This window comes from Balaenoptera acutorostrata, chromosome 4 (assembly GCF_949987535.1).
Source record: "Balaenoptera acutorostrata chromosome 4, mBalAcu1.1, whole genome shotgun sequence".
Lineage (NCBI taxonomy): Eukaryota > Metazoa > Chordata > Mammalia > Artiodactyla > Balaenopteridae > Balaenoptera > Balaenoptera acutorostrata.
Window position 1 is genome coordinate 78,933,075 of NC_080067.1, and position 13,677 is coordinate 78,946,751.

The 13,677-nt window shown below is 37.4% G+C and overlaps 1 protein-coding gene across 3 annotated transcripts in view; it reads left to right on the forward strand.

Moving 5' to 3' along the window:
• The window catches only part of RNF168 (ring finger protein 168), a 52,619-nt gene extending 40,103 nt beyond the window's left edge, over positions 1-12,516 (forward strand). For 2 of the 3 annotated variants that reach the window (XM_007171607.2, XM_007171608.2), the window contains exons 6-8: positions 3,847-3,928; positions 7,106-8,009; positions 11,246-12,516. In XM_007171607.2, the coding sequence (XP_007171669.2) occupies positions 3,847-3,928; positions 7,106-8,009; positions 11,246-11,358 (1,099 nt within the window). In that variant the 3' untranslated portion in view covers positions 11,359-12,516. Of the gene's footprint in view, positions 1-3,846; positions 3,929-7,105; positions 9,252-11,245 lie in introns of those variants that run through there. The other variant, XM_007171609.3, reaches the window with a different exon arrangement.
• Positions 12,517-13,677: the final 1,161 nt, after the last annotated feature.

Here is a 13,677-nt window from a genome sequence, read left to right on the forward strand (position 1 = left end):
TACCAGAAGGGACATTGTACACTTCAGAGACTAAGTCCTAAAGTGACTTTTCTCTTTTGGATTATTTGCTCTGGGAAAGTTAGCTGTCATGTTGTGAGCAGCCCTATGGAAAGTCCCACATGGTAAGGAACTGGGGCCTTCTGCCAACAACCAGTAAGGAAGTGAGACCTCCAGAATAGCCTTTGTGCATGAGCCTGGTTGGAAGGTGATCCTTTAGCCCCAGTCAGGCTACTGACCAGCATCTTGACTGGACCCTCATGAAAATCCTGAGCCAGAACTACCCTGCTAAGCTGCTCTTGAATTCCTGACCCTCAGAAAGTATGAGATAATGTTTGTTGGTTTAAGCCACTAAGTTTTGGGGTACTTTGGATAACCAACACAGTAGTCACCATTGCTGGTCAGTGGAGAAAGGATGTACTTGTCAATAAATGCCTGTGGGACAGTGGATAATATGGGGGGAAAATTAGCTTGGACCTCGATTCATACTATCTATAAAAATTAAGATGAATTAAAGACCTATTAAAAAGACAAGGGAATTCCCTGGTGGTCCAGTGGTTAGGACTCGGCACTTTCACTGCCGAGTTCAATCCCTGGTCCGGGAACTAAGATCCAGCAAGCCGTGCAGCACGGCATACGTAAATAAATAAGTAAATATGTAAATATATACATACATACATAAAATAAATCTTTAGGAAGGTAACAAAGAATATCTGTAGAGAGGGATGCTTTAAGGAGCAAAACAAATAGACTATAATAAGATTAAAAATGTCTTTATCAAAATACCTTCAGGGAATAAAAAGATAAGCTGCCCTCTAAAAGAAGATATTTCAACTTACTTACTGGAAAAAGTTTATTATTAAAGAATACCCACCTATTTGTGAGAAAAAGACAGCTACAGAAAAAGAGGCAAAAAAATTTGACATCACAGAACACGAAAGCTGAAGGCCAATACATGTGTGAAAAGATTGAACTTTATTAGTAATCAAGGACATTTTAATTTAAATTACAGTGAGGCAGATATAGAGAACAGACTTGGGGTTGTCAAGGGGGAGTGTGAGTCGGGGAGGGAAGGATTGGGAGTTTGGGATTAGCAGATGCAAACTATTATATATAGGATGGGTAAACAACAAGGTCCTACTAGGAACACAGGGAACTACATTCAATATCCTGTGATAAACCGTAATGGAAAAGAGTATATATATATCTGTATAACTGAATCACTTTGCTGTACAGCAGAAATTAACACATTAACACATTGTAAATCAACTATACTTCAATAGAATTTTTAAAAAATTACAGTGAGGTCATTTCACATATACAAATATTGAATCATTATGTTGTATACCTGATACTAATATAATGTCATATGTCAATTACACCTCAATAAAAACAACAATAAAATAACGATGAGGTAACATTTCATACTCACCCTATTGGAAAAATTAAACTTTCTGGCAATATTAGGTATCCTAGAGGATAAGGAGCACTTACACTCTAGGTGGGAGTGTAAAAGGTTGATGCTCTTTGACTGTAGTGTAGACACTAAAACCCCAGAAGACATGTGCAGGAATGTTGCCAGCAGTACTATTAGTAACAGTAAAGAGCCAGAAGCACCCACATGTCCAACAATAGACCAGAATACTGTTACTTTCCAGCAATGAAAATGAATTCTGGCTAAGGAAAACATGCCTGATTCAGGAAGGTGCTGTGTGAAGTCAAGTTGTGGAAAGATACGTGTAGTATGATTCCATATACGTAAAGTTCAGAAATCATGCAGTACTAAGCAATAAAGTGTTTAGGGGTACTAGTGTGTGGTAAGACTATTTTTAAAAGCAAGACATAAGACTAACACATTATAAAACAACTACACCCCAATAAAAGTAAAGTAAAATAGACCAAGGGAAAAATAAATAAATAAAAGCAAGAGATAAGAGCATCTCAGGACAGTTGTAGCCTGTCAGCTGGGGCACAAAGAGAAGCCCCCATAAAGAATTTTAAAATCAGTGATTTTTTTCCCCTTAAACTGAGTGATAAGTATAAGGGTTTTTACAATAATATAAGATTTTAAAACTTCTTTAAAAGTATATATATATTAATCTTAAATGTAACTTCTGGAGAATTTTTACATATGTATAAACCACACTCCAGATTAAGATACAGACTGTTTCCAAAAGGTTCACTCGTATCCTTTCCCAGTCAGTATCTCCCTCCCTGTAACTGTGATGTATTAGTCATCAATTTTATACATATTAGTGTATACATGTCAATCCCAATCGCCCAATTCATCACACCACCACCACCACCACCCCTTACATAGATTTTGTAACTATTTTCTTGTAAACTATTTGTTTTTATGAGGTAGGCCTATGTATATAGTTTTTTATAAAGATCTATAAGACATAAGTGAAAAAAGGAAATCACAGAAGAATGATTGCTTTAAAAAAAGTGTGCAGTATATAGAAATAATTTTTTAAAAACTTGGTTACATATGAGGAAGCAAATAGGAATGGAAAGGGATGATGACACATATTTGCTACATGTATTCATATATTACTTGGTTACTATAAATAAACAATATCCCAGAGAGTTCACAAATCTTCGCCAATTATGTTAGATGGGTATCTGATCACACTTTGTTTTGTTTTCTACTTATGGATTTCTGAACAGCTATTAAGCTGTAATAATTCTATGTTGGTTTTAATATACTTGGTTACTAATATCTAACATTGGCAGAAGGAATTCTTCAGCTTTGGGAAACAAAATTAAAATGAGACTAAACCTGGACTCCTGTTTTATCAACTGAGAGGTAGTTCTTGTTCTCATAAGTTTTCAGAGTAAATATTTAGGTTGATGCAACTAAATATGCGGTTTAGATACTATTTTATCTATAAGGGATATTTATTCTTTATATGAGATCTTTGTCTAGATTTTATTTTAATGTGATATATGCTACACGTTCGTGCTTTGGACACAATGGAACTTATGATTTTACATATTTGCAATCAGACATTTTTCCATTTTTTTCTTTAATTATAAAAGCTAGCCGCTCTTAGAAAATCACCCAAAGTTACCACCACTTGAAGACAGCCAACATTTGTGCCATTTTTGAGCATAGTTGTGTATGTGTTTGGATTTTTTTTTACAAAATCCAAACAAAATCCAAAAAAAATATTTAAAAAATATACCTAACCTCTTATAACCTGTCCTTTTATTCCCATTTCTTTTATGTTTTCCATTATATTACAGACTTAATATTTTCAGTGGCAAGCAGCCTATTAAAGATGCTTAGATATTTAGAGATGTGCTCTTATGCTGATACATTGATAAATCTTTTATATCTTTAAGTAGATAGTTGATATAAAATATGTATATAATAAAATCTCTATACCAAAATGGTAAAGAATCTAATCATAGACCATTTTTCAAATAGAGGTACAAAATGTAGAATTTCTAGCATTAAAAAGAAACTAACATATTCCTTCTCCTGACTTAAAATGTCATTTCCATTACTTTTGGGAAGGCTGTACAGTCTTACGTTGTTTTGATGCTAGTACCTACCTGTTTAAATTCTTTTGAGAATTAAGGAATAATTTAGATTTGACTTTTACTTCCTTTTCTGCTATTTTTCACTAAAATATATCAATACTCAGACTTCTAAGGTTTGCTACAGAAATAGACCAAAATACCTGAGACAGGGAGATGAAATACACTCTTTCTGATAAATCATCCAAGCAGCAAGCCAGACAGCCTTCAGCATAAATAGCTAATCTGGCTTTATTATATTGGATACATGCCACTTGTGTTTCAAAGCATTCAAATTTTGGCAAACTTTTTTTCTTTTTTAAGGTATTTGTCACCTAAATCTCAACTTGGGTCAGCATCACAGTCTGAAGTTGTACAAGAAGATAGGAGAGACTCTATGTCTAAGGTATGTGGATGCTAAAGATGTTCTTGGCTTGGCAGGTTTATTAATGCTATAGATTGGTAATACTTGCAGTTTCCTAACTTTTTTTTTTTTTTATAATATTGGCCAAGGGAGGGATTATTTAAATTGAATTATCTATCTATGAGATGAAAGTATGCTCCTCTCCATAAGCCTTCTTTTTTTTTTTAATTTGTTTTATTGATTTATGGCTGTGTTGGGTCTTCGTTTCTGTGCGAGGGCTTTCTCTAGTTGTGGCAAGCGGGGGCCACTCTTCATTGTGGTGCACGGGCCTCTCACTATCGTGGCCTCTCTTCTTGCGGAGCACAGGCTCCAGACGCGCAGGCTCAGTAATTGTGGCTCATGGGCCTAGTTGCTCTGCGGCATGTGGGATCTTCCCAGACCAGGGCTCGAACCCGTGTCCCCTGCATTGGCAGGCAGATTCTCAACCACTGCGCCACCAGGGAAGCCCCTCCTAACTTTTTTTTAAGTCACTATGGTAAATGGAACAACCTTTCTTAGTCACCTTAGGCTCACTTAGGCTAGGAGTCAGCAGACCTTTTCTCTTAAGAGCCAGATAGTAAATATTTTAGGCTTTGTGGCCCAAATGGTCTCAGTCACAACTGTTCAGTGATGCTGTTGTCATTTGAAAGCATCCATAACAATATGTAAACAAATGAGCTTGTCTTTGTTCCAGTAAAACTGTACAAAAATAAGCACCAGGCTGAATTTGGTCCATGGGCCATAGTTTGTAGATCCCTGACCGAGATCATCAGACTCACAAAACTAAACAGGCTACCCCTGGTGCCAGCTTCACTTAAAGGATTACACAATGGTGAACAAAGCGTGCTAGTAGGGTAGCATCAGACATCAGGCATATCTGTTCAGCAAGAGTCCTCACTGCAGAGCTCCTAAGTGATGGCCTGGAAGCGAGACCATGCAGAGGAGTGTAGTAACCACCAGACTTAGAAGTCCCATGCCCCATAAGAGTAAATTATTTACTGTAACAACTCATGGGTGTGGCTTCCAGGGGTCCTGGGAAGGAACACAGCCAATCAAAGAGTTGTAAGTCACTTACAGAAGCCCTGAGCTTTGGCTTCCTGCAAGGTATTTATAGATCACTCCTAGTTCTCCTAGTACAGATGCAGTTCACCAGTAAGAGTCATTTTTACCATAAGCTATGTGGCCGAGTAACACAGATGACATTTCACCTCTATCAGGCTTCCAGGAAAATAGAACTAGGAAAAGCCAGCTGACACCAAGGTCAGTTTCCTACATGGAAGTTTTATTAACCCTTTACTCACAGGTTCCTAAACTTTTTTCAGTTTAGCTAGGTGGTTTTATAGCACCTAACATTTAATGGACATTTATGTGCCAAATAATGTATTTATTTTCTTTAATCTTCATTACAACCACCAACTCTGTAAGGTACCCTTCTTGTGCCCAATTATAGTTGAGAAAACTGAGGCATGCAGAGGCAAGAGAATTGCTCAGAGTCCCTTAAGTAGAGGTAATAGAGGGAGAATTCAAGTCCAGATGGTCTGGCTCATGCTGGAACTAAGGATTGATGGGAGAGGCATTGTAGGCTGGGATTTTTTTTTCCTATCCTGGTGTTAATATTCACAGCAAAACTAGGTAAGCAACCTAGAATTTGTCCAATCCAAACTACATTGGTTCATAAAAATGTTATGAGGAATGATAAATGCAAAGCAAAGTAGGTAAAAGAACAGATTTAAGATCGCAAACAAGGAGTAATTTTTGTTTTGAAGCAAGTTCTCATTGAAGCCTTTCTTATTTATTTATTTATTTATTTTATTTATTTGGTTGGTTGGTTGGTTGCACTAGGTCTTAGTTGCAGCATGCCTTAGTTGCGGCTCGCTGGCTCCTTAGTTGCAGCATGCATGTGGGATCTAGTTCCCTGACCAGGAATCGAACCTGGGCCTCCTGCATTGGGAGCGTGGAGTCTTAACCACTGCGCCACCAGGGAAGTCCCGAAACCTTTCTTCTTAAGGCTTTCCTATGGTCAAAACTAATCCTAGGTCTTAACTTACCCAAGACCTGTAAGTGAGAAGAATTATACTGGCTAAAGCAAGGGTTCTTAACCTAAGGTCTGTGGGTAGAATCCACAGAGTACACATGAACATGGATATAAGGAAAAGTTTATCTTTACTTCCACGTGACCTCTCATTTTAGCGTTTCCTTTAGTTATGAATGTAGGCAGCAAACCAGTAAACCATAATACTGTTAACAGTACCTGTGACTTTGTCACCAATAGATAACACAGGTTTTTAATCACATTACATTTGTTGCAGATCTCTTGAAATATCATTTATACTCATCCCTCCTTCAGTGTTACCAATTATTAGACTTGCCACTAGATCTTATTACTTAATGTATTAATAGATATGCATTATTACATCATAAATTATAAGATTTTAATAATTGTGTTGCAATATAAATTGTTCCCTATGTATGTATGTATGTATGTATGTGTGTGTGTGTGTATTTATTTTTGGATGCGTTGGGTCTTTGTTGCTGCGCGCGGGCTTTCGCTAGTTGCAACCAGTGAGGGCTTGTCTCTGTTGCGGTATGTGAGCTTCTCACTGCAGTGGCTTCTCTTGTTGCAGAGCATGAACTCTAGGCGCGTGGGCTTTAGTAGTTGTGGGGCACGGGCTTAGTTGTTTCGCGGCATGTGGGATCTTCCCAGAACAGGGAAACCCATGTCCCCTGCATTGGCAGGCAGATTCTTAACCACTGAGCCACCAGGGAAGTCCCCCTATGTATTTATTTTTATGTTTAAAAATATTATTCTCAAAGAGGTCTGTAAGCTTCACAAAAAATGCCAAAAGGAGGAGGGTTTGTGACACAAAAGGGATTAAAAATCCCTGGGCTAGAGGAAGTTTGTAAGATGAGAAGTCAAGTCATGGTGCCAGCTCCTGGCCATATATAGAACTAGTTTGTGGATTTTAAACTGTAGGTTTTCATGGGAGTGAAAATGAAGAAATACCTTAATCTAAATTGGCACACAGAATAAAAATACTATTAAGAATTAATATATCTTATTAGTAGTAATAATAATTACTTTATAGTGACAACTCAGCTTTGGTATCAGAGTAATTAGACTTATGTATTATGACTTGATGTTTTCCCCTGGTTCACTCAATGTTTTTCTGTTTTCTACAGGAAACTGACAGCAGTGATGTGAAGAGCCCTACATGGCAAGACACAGAAATTGAGGAAGATATGCCAACACTTTCTCCTCAGATATGCCTTGAAGTTCAAGAACAAGGTGCACAATCTTCAGTGGAGTCACCTATGCCTCAGTTATGTGCCAGTGGTAGAGAATGGTGCCTTGAAGGAAAAGTCAAAACGAGACCAAGCAATCATGAAAAAGAGTTATGTGTCATAAATCATGAGGGACCTGAAGCCAGAGTTCCCTACTCTGGAGAAGCTGCAGTTAAGCCTTGTGGCAAAGCAGAGAGTCGGTGCACTGTATCAGATATGACACAGATAATTAGAAATAACACAGTTGAGACAGAAAATGAAGAGTCTCACCTACTGATCAGTAAAGATATCTCCAAAAGAAAAAACCAGGAATCTTTGTCTGAAGCAGTCAGGGATCCATGCTTTTCTGCAAAAAGAAGAAAAATGTTCCCCAAAGCTTCCTCAGACCAAGAAGAAACGGAAATCAACGTTACCCAAAAACTGATAGATTTGGAATGTCTACTTTTTGAGAGACATAAACAAGAAGAACAGGACAGGTTATTAGCATTACAGCTTCAGAAAGAGGTGGATCAAGAACAAATGAGGCCAAACCGGCAAAAAGGATCCCCAGATGGATATCAGTTACGTGCTACGTCCTCACCTCCAGACAAATTACTAAATGGACAAAGGAAGAATTCCAAAGATAGAAACCTCAAAAGACAAACTGATCTAGAGCATCCAAAACCTAGGAGAGGCTCAAAAAATGAAAATTGGCAACCTTCTTTTAAGATCCAGTTGAAACGTTCAGTTAAGGGAAGAAAGATAACAAACTCTACTAGAGATAATTGTAATGTACCTAAAACTCCTCATTCCCTACAGCCTAGTAAGTCACAGAAAAGTATTTTTCAGATGTTTCAGAGATACACAAAGTAGTGCTTGGGTAAGGGGAGTGTTGTATAATCTAGTGAAGCTCTCTATCATAGATTCTTTATAAATTTTTCATTAATTCTGCTCCATGGGCATACTCACTGTCCTTAATTAAAGGACGGCGTGATATCAGGGGAGGAATATACAAATGTGTTTCTGCCAAACTCGGTTGTAAGCAAGAGTCCCACTCCTTTCCTTTTATAATAACTGATGTACTAAGTTTAAGTTGACAGTCCTTATGGATATAAAAATGCCTTGGCCATCTCCCAAGAAATCTTCATTTCCGTGCATTTCCCCCCATATGCATGTTTTGTGGCCTTCACGCACCTTTTTGTACTGACTAGGAATCAAAGCAACATTATAATATACCAAGTAGCTAAGGAATCCAGGCAAGGTTTAGAATCTAAGTTTTCTTGCAACTTTCCCATATATTTGCAGAGCACTTGAAGTACATCTTCCATAACACTAAAGTAATCTAATTTCCATGTCCACTTCAATTACTTTAAGTATTACAGCATTTTTTTTTTTTACTTAAAATGGGTTAGGATCAACGTGAAAGCAGAAAAATCAGAGTTTTCTGGAAAATTAGGACTTAGTTGACAGAAAGGAAACTAGACTCTTGATGCAAAAGTAGCTAAGCTTGGGATGAGGCTGAGTGGGGTAGATTGACAATTTGGAGGCCTTGAAACTGAGTGGATGATCAGACAACTGGGTCCAGGCTGGAGTAGCAGGTGTAGTTTGGCAAAGTATTCTTCATCGTGCTTTCTTTGCTAGATGGCACAGAAAACATTTGGGTTTTAACAGCTTTTCATACCATACTGTCTAATCTGCTATTCCAAAAATAAGGGGGAATTTACTGTAGAAGAGTTATGTCGCAGTATCCTATGTTGTAGAACCTGACTAACCATGTGTTTATTTCCTTATGTTAACCTTTGTATTGATACTGACTTTTATTTGTGTTTATGGACAAAAATAGAAAGTATGATATTTGGGTTTTGCCCTGTCTTACCCCCAAAAGTTAAATCAGAAGGCTGCGATTTCATTTTGTGAAATTTAACTTAGAGACTATTAATCTTTTGTTTCATTAATATGAACAACTTTGAGCAAACAACCGTTTTAACAGCGTTGCTGCTGATATCTAGTTAGCCATCCTTTTAAGGTAATAATGCAATAAAATGTCCTAGAGCTAATAATTCTAGCTTAAATTTGTCAATGTTTTTATACATAATTAAGATTTTTTTCCTCCAAATTTTGTAACTGAAATTCTGTAATCTTTGCATACTTGATGGCGTGTACTTCAATATTGATTGGGTAATTATGGGTAGAATTCTGATGCTAATTTAAAATTTAGTTTGCCCTTTCTCAAAAGTGATTGTCCCCTGAGTAATGATTGTGCTGAAATGAAGTGTAGTTAGAAACTAACCAAATTTGTCTAAAATAGACTAAAATATATATATCTTTTCATCAAACCAATATTTTTTAAGACCAATTTTGCTTTACATTTTAGTGACTCTTCAAATTAAAAGTTATATAATTAAATCTTCCTGGAATAGTCCATGACCAAAAAGGGGGGAAAATAGTGTAATGTATTTAGGATTTACATATATAACCACTTATTTTTCTGTGAAGAAGTCTTCCTGACTAAAGTTGGTTTTAAGATAAATTTTAATTTCTCGATTAGTCTTTCTGATACTACCATGTATGCATTTTTGTGAGAAACTAGTAAATGTTTTGTGTCAGTCATTAGAATTTATTGATACTTTCCTCCCATTTTTGTGGAAGGGATATGAGAGTGTTTAATTTCTCAGGGAGTGCTAAAACTATGCAGAGGTTGAGAATCTGAAAATTAAAATAATTATTAAAAATTGAAATGGACTATGTGTTTTTCACAGTTAAAAATAAAAATTAACACATGAAAATAAAAAGTTCTGCATAACAAAAACTACCATAAAGGAAAATTGGAAGACATGGCAAACTTGAGAAGAAATAGATACAACTCATCACAAAGAGCTAATTTCTTTTATATAAAGTGCCTGCTAATACGTTTAGAAAAAGACTAACAACCCAAAAGGAAAATTAGAAAAGTTTATGTTCCCAAGAAATATAGTTCCCAGGAAAGGAAATATAAGTGGCTCTAATGTGTGAAAAGATGCATAGTATCACTTATACTAATACATTTTTCCACCCTTCAGATTAGTAAAGGTGTTGTGTATTTTGGTTTTTTTTTTTCCCCCAATCTTGGCAAGCATGTGGGTAAATAGGCACTCTTATATGTTGCTTAGTATGAATAGAAACTTTTAAAGCCCTAGAGAGGTAACCTTGGCAATCTACCTTTAGGAATTTCTTAAAGCTGTTTTCACATATATGTAGAATGGCATGCATAAAACATTTTTGTTTGGCATTGTTTGTAATAACAAGCTTAGAAACAACCTTAATCATATCAAGAAACACTAAATAAATGATGGTAAAGTAGAACACTATACAGCAATTAAGCAAAAAACCCACTTTACTGATACGAAAAGAACTATAAGATATAGAGTGAAACAAAAAATACAAGATGTAGAGTAGTGTACATACTGTGCAACTATTTATCCAAAGAAGAGAAATATATATTTAAGAGAGATAAACAGTGTTGCCAGCAGGGAGAGAAACTGGGTGGCTGGGAGACAGGAGTGGAAGAATGACTTTTCTCTATATGTTCTTTTATACTTTTAAAATTTTCAATCATATTGAATATATCGTCTCAAAATTTAAATGTTCTTAAAATATTACAAGATTAAGGATACTTAGGCATCTCAACCTATACCACTCTAGATAGTCCTTTTTTGCCTTTAAATTCTAAGAATCATAATTTAGGAAGGTTTTTCAGTGCAAAAAAAAAATAGTGCGAATTTTTGGAAATAGCGTTGTGAATGAATTTGAATATATTTAGCTTTAATATACTATTTTTCAATTATTTGAAAGCAAAGCTTTTGCTTTTCAGGTAGCAATGCTGCAGACCTGCAGTCCTGCTGAGAACAATGAGAAAAGGCAGATAAAAATGTAAAATTTTTACATTTAAAAATTAAAATGCTTTACTTAAAAGCATCAGAAAGCTACTTGAAACAATGAGGACTAATTTAGGGGCTAAGATTCTAGAGAGGGGAGATTTGAGAGGTGAACTGATGTTTGCAACCACTTTTTCGCTTGTAGCATGTGCCTATTCTGAATGCAGGACGAGAATCAAGGCTGCTGCTGGTGAACAGAGAAAGCGGCAGAGCTCTTGGCCATCTCATGAAGCTGGAGTGACAGTATTGGAGACTTGAGGGTCATCAAACACAAGGTCGGTTTTCCCATCAAGATAACTGCAGTTTTGAAACTGTTCAGAGCAGATGCTAAAAGGCTGAAAATCTCTGAAAAGCAGAGAGGAGTTGTCATCAGGCTCACACTGCTGGTGAAACAACAGAGTTCAGGACCTACCGGGCAAGGAAGCCTGTTGAACACACCAGGGCCTCAATTGAAAGCCCTAGCACAGAAGTCTGCAAACTGCATCTCAGGGGCCAAATCTGCATGCCACCAATATTTGTAGGGCCTGTGAGCTAAGAATGGTTTTAAATGGCTCTTCGATTCCTTAGTTCACATATAAGGAATTGAACGATGGGACTAGTAATTTGTGCCTGAGTTTTGGACACCAAAACAAGGGCATGTAGTGCAGGAGGGAAGAAAGAATAATTTTCTTCTTAACTTGGTCTCTATCGGTTAATCTCACTTTCTTAATCTGTAAATGGGAATCAATGTAACCAAGAGTTGCTATCAAGAGTTAAGGGTAGTGGGACTTCCCTGGTGGTCCAGTGGTTAAGAATCTGCCTTCCAATGCAGGGCACACGGGTTCGATCCCTGGTCGGGGAACTATCCCACATGCTGCGGGGCAAGTAAGCCCGTGTGCCTCAATGAAAGATCCCGCATACCGCAAGAAAGATCCTGTGTGCCGCAAGTAAGACCCGACACAGCCTAATAAATTAATTAATTAATTAAAAAACGAAAGAGTTAAGGGAAGTAATAGAGCACCTGGCACAGGCCTTGACTCAAAAAAGAACCTTAATAAGTGATTTGGGAGAGTTTCACTTTATCCAGTGACTTTGTGTACCGTAAGTACCCACGTGTGGCATCCAGTAAATTGCAAAGTTACCTTTTGTCTACTCATGAAGACTACTCACCTCTCCCCTACCAGATGTATCTACAGCTCCGTGTCACAAGAGACCCCTGCCCATAAGTTCCCCTGTGTCACAGTTCCCAGATTGCAAGAGACTTCAGCCTCAGAAAAAACCATTTCTCAGAAATATTTTGTGGCTTCCTCAAATTCCTATACAAGTTCTACACATTTGGTATGCATAAAGGTTTGTCAATCACTACAAACTTTGAAATGGGGAGTTGAGCCACTACTGTATGTTTACCCATATCTTAATTCCTGTGTAAAGATCTTAATAAACAATCATGACTTCAAATTTTGAGTCTGTTTTGTTCTCCCCAATACATATTGCCTTGTTTTGGCAGGACTTGGAGCAACATGGACCCTGAGTTCAACTGAGGGGACAGTTCTCTTACTTTACATTTCTCTTCCACTTGGCTTTTGTGGTCCCAGGCTGCTGCAGTTAGGCTCTATCCATGAAACTAGTTCAATCCAGGTTTTCTCTCAATTGGGGATCATAAATTGAGTTTGCCCATCTTTTCTATCATTCCTCTTCATCTCTTAAGACCCATAAAAAGTTTGGGTGTCTGTTTTTTACTGCAGGATTAGAATCCCACTCCCTGGTCAGTTTATACTAGACAAATGTAGATTATACTGGATCTATTGCTTGGGGTCCACTTAAGAAAACAACCAAAGTAGGTATTTCAACAGAGGAAATGAAGTATAGGAAATTGGTTAGACAGGTGTTGAAACAAGAGAGAACACAGATAACCCAAAGACGATAACTGCAGGAAGTGGCTACCACCCTCAAAGCTGGGAAACACACGGGAAGGGTTTTGGTTACCAGAATGTAGGTGCTCAGGATGTGTGGGAGAGCGGGTCCTGCAGACTTGGTGTTCAGACCTTTGAGAAAGAAACACCTCCCAGCTACTGCTGGTACTCTGAAAGGGTCTGGTGAGTCTGGTTCTAGAAGAGTTGAAGGCATTTGGAAGCTGGGGTCAGCCTCCACTGCTGGGGCAACACTGATAGGAACAGCAAAAAAAAATGTCCCTTTTTCCCTTCCCTTCTAGTACCTCTTATAGGTAATAGAACTTAATAGGAAGCTTGCTGGCAAAGGAGTCTGGGAGAGTCTGGAAAAGTGTTTTTTATATCCCAGCGGAGTTTAGAATGGCAGGCTTGAGAAGACAGGCAGGAGCTAAGAGGTAAGAGGGGGGAAAAAAACACAGCAGAGAAGTTTTCCGTAAATGGATTCTAGTACAAAGATGTCCTGAAATCTCTAAGGCAAAAACTTGGAAAGTTCCTATCCTGTTAAGATGGAGTAATATGTGTGGGAAATTATGCTTAAGCACAAATGCCCAGGAGAAGTAAAACCTCATAAAGGATCTATGGAAGAAAACTGGAGAACCTTCCCAAGTACCTGTAGAAAGCCCTGCCAATTGTTCAGTTTCTATATACC